The 7,878-nt window shown below is 33.7% G+C and overlaps 1 protein-coding gene across 1 annotated transcript in view; it reads right to left on the bottom strand.

Moving 5' to 3' along the window:
* Window positions 1–803: 803 nt before the first annotated feature.
* Window positions 804–7,878, bottom strand: part of Skil (SKI-like proto-oncogene) — a 28,143-nt gene continuing 21,068 nt past the window's right edge. Inside the window, exons 4-6 of the mRNA XM_013016234.1 lie at window positions 6,929–7,149; window positions 6,140–6,364; window positions 804–5,066 (exon numbers count right to left, since the gene is read on the bottom strand). Of these exons, the coding sequence (XP_012871688.1) occupies window positions 4,908–5,066; window positions 6,140–6,364; window positions 6,929–7,149 (605 nt within the window). The 3' untranslated portion in view covers window positions 804–4,907. The remainder of the gene's footprint in view (window positions 5,067–6,139; window positions 6,365–6,928; window positions 7,150–7,878) is intronic.

Below are 7,878 nucleotides of genomic sequence, written 5' to 3'. Positions count from 1 at the left end.
TATGTGAAAGGTACAAAATCTGGGATAAAAGTTTGGAACACGATGAATATCCTTAATTGCCACTTAAGTATGTTTAAAATAGCTAAGTCGGCCAATTTTGTTCATACATCACACACACAAAAAATTAAGACAGAGTATTGGAGCCATAATCTAAAATGCCTTGCGATGGTCCCCACCTCTTGCTATTTCATGTCCCTGTGTGAGCCTCCTCCCATTCAGCAGAACTGGACTTCAGGGCCTACCCCTAACACAGGACTGTGTGTGATGACTGTGTGTGATGACTGTGTGTGACTCAGAAGGGATGGCTTTTGTGTAAGCCAGCCCCCTGGAGGCTGTGACAAGAACAATGAATGCAGTACATAGGTAGGTACATACTCACTGCGTGCCTGTCAACAGCTGTGACTTGAGAACAGAGCCTCCAGCTGTCAAGCTCATTTGACTCTACCCCATCTGGACCCGGTACCCTTAGATCAGCTCCTCAGCCCACTCGGCCAACCTACTCAGGGATTTCTGGCCCTTGGATACTGAGACATTTGTTGCTTTAAATTGCTAAATTTATGGATAACATAGATCATTCATAGATAAGATTATATCATGATCTGGGAAAGATATTAAAACAAAAGTCCAATTGTCACAAAATGCTGGTATTTAGAATTATAGGAAGTGTTCTCTTTTATAATAAAATAGTATAATCAAATAGGTTTTCCATGTTAATGTGTAATGCATAGACTGTAAAGAAATAAATGGAGAAAATGTCAGTCTTTGAGAACAGGAAAGTTAACCTAATACGGGATCAAATTTCATTGGCATTAAAACTTTTTTATTTGAAATTTCATCCACAATCTATACAAGTTATTTACAAGGCATGAAAATGGAAAACAGCACAAAATACAATTGAGGTATAAGCTAAGAGCACAGTATGTCATGTTTCAATAAATAGAATTCAAAATTTGTAAACTAAATGACCAGATAGATGAGTCTTATTTTTAGTAAAACCATATAAAATATTTATTTCACGTGAGGTAGAGGACAGTTCTGTGTCATGTAATGCAACCAACACAGCAATTTTAATCAGAAAACTGTACATCATTGGCAAAATTATAAGTTGAATTGTGGTCAATATAGTCATCAAGTTGTTTCAATAGTTGCCAAACAAATCGTTCATTGACTGCTTTCACCAGTTAGAAATTCAGAAACAATTTAAGACTACCGTGTTGGCTTAAAATTATCAGGATAAAATAAGTATTTCTAACAAGATAGTTAAAAGCAGGTACATTTTATTTCTCATAAACTCTAACTTCCCAAAAGATGTCCTAAATTTAGCAACTGTTTTAATAGGATGATTTTTTAAGAACTACTTTAAGTATGCTGTGCTTCCTTTATTTTCAAGTGAGGTATCTATATTGAAGAAAAAAATCTTACAAATTTATATTAAACTAAGTTCAAACACTATTTGTTTTCTGGGCTTAATTTTTTAAATGTTTTTTACAATTGATCACTTTCTAATTCAAAACAGTAGCACTATTTATTTAATTCTATTTCTAAACAGGCTCCAAATTACACTATGCATTTTGGAAGTCATTTAAGTGAATTATAAAAAAAAAAAAGGACTGTCCTTTTAAAACAAGATGCAATACAAAATACCCATATGCTTTCTTCCACAGTGGAAATGCTTAAGTATTCTATTCTAGAAAAAAAAATTAAGCTGGTTTTAAATTATTCAACTCCACAACGTATAATACAGCAGTTTTATGTTCCTTATTGCTGATAGCTTCAATAAAAACTATTAACAAGTAGTTTCAAGCACAGGAATAGATGTACAGTATGAGCACAAATTCATATAAATTTTTAATTTCCTGTTGTGAATTAAATGCATAAAGGGCAAATAAAAAGATTCCCTAAGTAATCAAACGTGGTCATTATTGAGAAGAAAGCTTCAGAAGCTACTAAAAATTCCTCAGTACTACTTTGCCACTATTTACAGGGAAACACCTTCTGTATTACTTGAGTTTCTTAACATTTCATGCTCCATGATTCAGAAGCCACAGATGTGCAAATGAACGGGTTCCTTCTGCTATGATCTCCAGAAGGGGCCACCTGCAAACATCATAGTACTTGGTCTATTTTGCCTACTATAGTGACAGCTCTATAATTCAGTCTGTACATGATTTTTTTCCTCTTCCTCAATCCTGTACAAATGGCTTAATATCTAAACTGGTAATATATTAAATATAAAAATCAGTTCAAGAAGCAAAAACATCCTAACTACAGAGGACACAGAAATTCCAAGCAAAAGAATATACTTTACAAAAATTAAAGCACAAACCAAACCTAAGTCATTGATTATTCTTTGAGTGTTAGAAGTTGCACTTGTGAGCATGTTTACAAGCTTCTAAGTGACAGTTACTCCCTTTATAGATTTAGTTCATTTTCCTCACAAAAGTTTAGGCCACCAAAACTATCACCACCCAAACTAGTTTAATATCACTCATCAACCACTTCCAATATTGTCTTTCTTCCTGAAAGGCTACAGAAAACTTTATAGGCCATTACTTAGTGTACCTTTTAACCACTCTTGTTTTACTTTAAAATATATGCATATATATAAATGCATATATAAATATATAGACAGAAATATGAAATCTAAGGGAAAATCTGCTTGCTTAGTGAACTTGGCATAGCACACAAAACACCAAAATAAACTTTAAGATAGCAACTAGCACATGACATGAGCATGCAAAGAATAGAAGGATGTTAAATGAACATTTTAGCAGAGGTCAGTTTTAAAGTATTACAAAATCTCTACATTATTTTTCAAGCTATGTGGTGCAATTTAACTTAAAGTTACTTTTAATAATAAGACATATATTTACATATTGACAAAAAATAATCTTCAAGGAAGGTAGACAGAAACCTATGGCACATCAATCAATATATCCTCTGGGGAAAGTAAAGATCTTACAAAGTCATCAAAGACTAGAAAAAAAGGTTTCTTTACTCAATTCTAGTTTAACAGCATATAATTTAATGGTGTTTCGATGCCCACTTAGAATTTTAAAATATAATTCAAAGAATAAGCAAAGTATCTTGAAAGTTTTAGGTTTAAACTTAAAGATTATCATTTGCTAAGTAGCATAAGCAGAAAGGTTTTGAGCTAATAAGATGAACGAAATTACAGGTACTTGAGTTTACAATCAATTCACAACCTAACTAAAACTACTTTATGTGTCTATTGTTTTTCTTTCTCCAGGTGTACATAAATGGCACTGGGGTACATGGTCATTTTAACATTTTTTTTCCTCCTTGAGGAAATTCCAAGAATCAACAAATTAAATTATAGGGTTAATATAGTAAATGCAAAGTACATATTTAGATCAGAAAATATTTAGAAAACAAACTACATTTGGGGAAATACAAAGGTGTCCTTTGCAGATGAGAGTACCATGAAGCAAAATATAAAATCAATCCACTATAACCTAGTAAGTTTTGAAGTCCTAAACCATCAGAGGACCTACGATTGAAACAGCACATAACCTTCATCAAGCTAATTTCTTTTTAAAGAAAATTCAGCTTTTTAAAGTAGTTTTATCTAGTACCTTAAGAAAAAACCTGATGGGATAATGTGCTGTGGGAGTCAAAAATTTTCCTTTAAAATAACTGTAGACTGAGAATTTTACCTAGTAACTTTAACCTAAGAATTACTCATTATTAATGTGATATTTAATATTAAAAATGATAGACTTTTCTGTGCAAAAAAGAAAATGAGAGAAAAAACAAAGTGCAGGTGTGGCCCTTCCCCAAGCTATGAAATTCCTTTGTCATCTGAAATTTATTTTATAAACCTTTCAATGATAGGTATTTATTCTATAATAACCTATTAGCTGTCTGTAAATTCATGATTTTCTATTAAAGAGCAATTGAAAATGGTCCATTCGTGCAATTTTGATAACATAATATTTAAACATACAAAAGTCCAAAATAACCTTTGAGGTGTTTAATATTTTATCACTTAAAAGGAACAAATCCATTATATAAATTTTAGTAAGATCCACATAAGACTACATATAAAACTGTACAGGAGGATTATGGACTATATAGAAACTAATGTACATCCATGGCATCCACTTTTCTCAAGAACATTATTGTCAATATCACTATTAAAAGTTCAGAATTTTTTTTCTGAAGTCACTTCAAAACATAGACACACACACACACTCTCTCTCTTCTAAATAAAACCACACTTAAAGACAAATCACAGCTGCTTCTTGTGTTTAGCAGCATAGCATACTAAAGCATGTAACCCTTCCCGTCATGTCCAGGGGGTGTGCTGTAACTTCATTAACAGAATGCCTCTAAGAGACATCAAAAAGAAAAATGGTGGAAATTTGTTCTATAGTCTAAACAAAGTAAATGTGGTATATAATAATAAGTATATTGTATCAACTTAGGAGACACTATTAATGAGAAAAACAGGTTCAACTCCTGGAGTAGCTCTTTGTTACATACTGGAATTCGGATGCTACTACTTGTATCTAAAATTCAGTGTGAAATATGAATAATGCAATTGACCCAGTTGTCTTCCATCACATAATTCAGCTCTTTAAAAAGTACACAACTGCAAGTGTGCATTAGAAATACAGGTTGATTATCTACTAGTTGAAACCATATAGTATTGTTACCAAGCTGACAAGGGAAAAAAGTACAATGAAACCACATTTTCATCTACTTGGAAAATGTAAAAATGTATGTATTAATATATAATCTCTTCTGGCTCTCTGATCTACAAATTAACAGAATGTCTAGTCTTCATGCAGATAAGATGCTCAGAAATCAATTACCAAAGCAAGCAACAAACAAACAAAAAGAAACGCTGTCCATAATCCACAGATGAACCTCCTCAACCACTTCTACTCTTTTGCGGTCTTCGATGATTTCAGAATTTGCAGCTTTAGCTCTCTGATCATCATCTCTAGCTTCTGCCTTGCTTCCCGCTCCTGTCTTAGTTCATCCTGGAGTTCCTGCCGGTCAGCCTCAGCATGGTCCAGTCTCTGTCTCAGTTCTGCCAACTATGTGATTTAAAAAAAATCTGTCAGCTTTCATTGTTTTCTTTTCCCATTTAATCTCCTTATAGTTAAGACCTATAAATAAATTACCTTTTACAAAATCAGCTATTTCGTGCATATTACACAATCCCTTGAGTCCTCTTACATCTGACATGACATTGGATTGAGGGAATACACCTCCTGCATGCTCACTACCCCATGCTCTCCTACACCTCTCATGACAGCCAGCTTCTGTGCATTTGTTCTCCACAATGCAAGCCACTACTACTTATCACCAGAACTTTCAATGTAGCGCCAACAGTTTATCTTTGTTTATTTTACCTGAAAGCCCATTTACTACATCAAAGTAATACAGTTTTAGCCAGGAGCTGGTGGCTCATGCCTATAATTCTACCTATTTTGGAGGCTGAGATTGGAAGGAACATAGTTCAAGGCCAACTGGACAGAAGAGTCCCCAAGATTCCTTAATAGAGGTTAAGACATAGTGGAGTGAGCCTTTGATCCTGGATTATAGTGGGAAATCTACATAAACAGATCATATTCAAGTGAGCAGGGGAGCAGGAAGTGAGGCCCTATTTCAAACATAAGGCAAAAATCAGGGCTAGAGGCATGGCTCAGTGGTAAGAGGGCCTACCTACAAGATAAAGACTGAGTTCAACCCCACTACTGCTGCCCCAAATATCTATATATATACATTTTACATAACTTAGTTTTTTGTTGGTTTATTTATTTACTCATTCATTCATGCATTTGATGCTGGGAATCCAATCCAGAAGCTTGTGAATGCAAAGCAAGTGCTCTATGATCATTTAAAGTTCCAGCCAGAAACAACATAAGACTTTCATAATCAAAGAACTAGAGATTAGTAATTCAAGTAAATTATTACAGAAAACTAATAAACGTTAAAAATAAAAGTCAAAAAATAATTGTGAACAATATCAAATAAAGTTGTATTTACCACAATTAACTATTTTGCAAACTACAATACAATGACAAAGTAACTCCTTAAATTAAAAAGTAATAGTTTCCATTTCCTTGTTGAAAGGGTATCAATATACAAACTGAATTATTCTTACCTGTGCTGCATATTCAGCTTCTTTGTCTTTTTCTAAATTTGAGTCACAGGTACATTTTTGCTTCATTACTTGCTCCAATTTTTTCTCTAAGTCTTTCTGTTCAACATAAAATTCTTCCATTCTTTGAGCATGTTCATTTTGCAAAGATTCAAGCTCTTTCTGCAAATTCTGCTGTTCTTCAGTGAGTTCTTTCATAGCTTTTGAACTGCTCAACATTTCCACTTCCTATAATATAAAAATCATGTCACAATTTTTACTTCATTTGCATATTTAAAACATCACTTCAAGAAAAACTATGTCAGAGAATATCTAACATCTGTAATATATTACTTCTCTATTGAAGCAATTATTAAAGTTGTTGTTGCTAAAAATTTAAATGTCATCTGGGTGGGCTCACGCTATAATTCTAGCTACTCAGGAGGTTAAGATGTGAGGATCCTAGGTCAAAGCCAGCAAAGTAGGAAAGTCCATTAGACTCTTATATCCAATTAACCACCAGAAAAATGAAGTGGAGCTGTGGCTCAAAGTGGTAGAGTGCTAGCCTTAAACAGAAAAGCTCAGGGACAGTGCCCAGACCCATTTCAACTCCATGATCAACAACAACAAAAAAATAACATGTCAAAAATGCTTATAAACATAAAACTAAATAATCTAAAGTACAGGTTACCATTTCTTCTTGACTTTCACACTAAAACCCTTAGAAATTATCTTTTAACAACTATTATTCTTTTTTGTTGTTGTTGGTCATAGGGCTTGAACTTTAGACAGAACTTTAAATACAAATTTTACCATCTGAAGCTGTTGCTTCTTTTGTAAAATCGAGTTCAACTTCTCCTGTTGCTTTACATAAGTTCTCATTACTTCTTCCATGATTTTTCCCTTATCATCTTCACAAGTAACATCTCTGACAGGAAGTGGAGAGGAGGCTGCAGCATCATGCTTCCTTGTGTCTCTTACTAAGGCAGGTTCAGATTTCTTCTTACTTGCAGAATTATTTGAGATCAATGGATCTTTGAACAGAAAAAAAAATCAAGTTAGAAAATAGGAATAAGACCATTGAAAAATCACTGTAACAAACCATAATTGAAATCCAAGACAATTCTATATATAAATCAAGAAAAATAAAATGCTTAGGAAAAATTAACAATGGATGTCATATGTTTGTAATGATAACCATAAAACACTACTGAAAGAATTGCAAACCTAAATACATAGAAAGGTATCACATTTTCATGGAATGAACAGAGTAGATGGCAATACTGTAAAGAGGACAATGCTTCCCAAACTGGTCCATTACTCAATTCATTCTCTATCAAAAGTCCTCATTTAGATATTTGCAGGGAAACTGACAAGCTTATTTTAAATTTGAGGACCCATCATTTCCAATTTCAAAGCTTACTACAAGACTACAGAAATCAAGAAAATCAAGAAATTAAAAGTCACAATTAAAGCTGGGAGCCAGTGGCTCACGCCTGTAATCCTAGCTACCCAGGAGGCTGAGTGAGATCTGAGGATTTCGGTTCAAAGCCAGCCCAGGCAGGAAAGTCTGTGAAACTCTTATCTCCAATAAACCACTAGAAAACCGGAAGTGTCACTGTGGCTCAAGGGGTAGAGTGCTCGCCTTGAGCTGAAGAGCTCAGGGACAGCGCCCAGGCCCAGAGTTCAAGCCCCACGCCCAACCAAAAAAAAAAAAAATCACAATTAAGAAAATTAAAAATCACAAAAATTAAGAACTTACA

The sequence above is a fragment of the Dipodomys ordii genome, unplaced genomic scaffold (assembly GCF_000151885.1).
Source record: "Dipodomys ordii isolate 6190 unplaced genomic scaffold, Dord_2.0 Scaffold30, whole genome shotgun sequence".
NCBI lineage: Eukaryota > Metazoa > Chordata > Mammalia > Rodentia > Heteromyidae > Dipodomys > Dipodomys ordii.
This window is presented reverse-complemented; position numbering and strand designations above follow the sequence as displayed.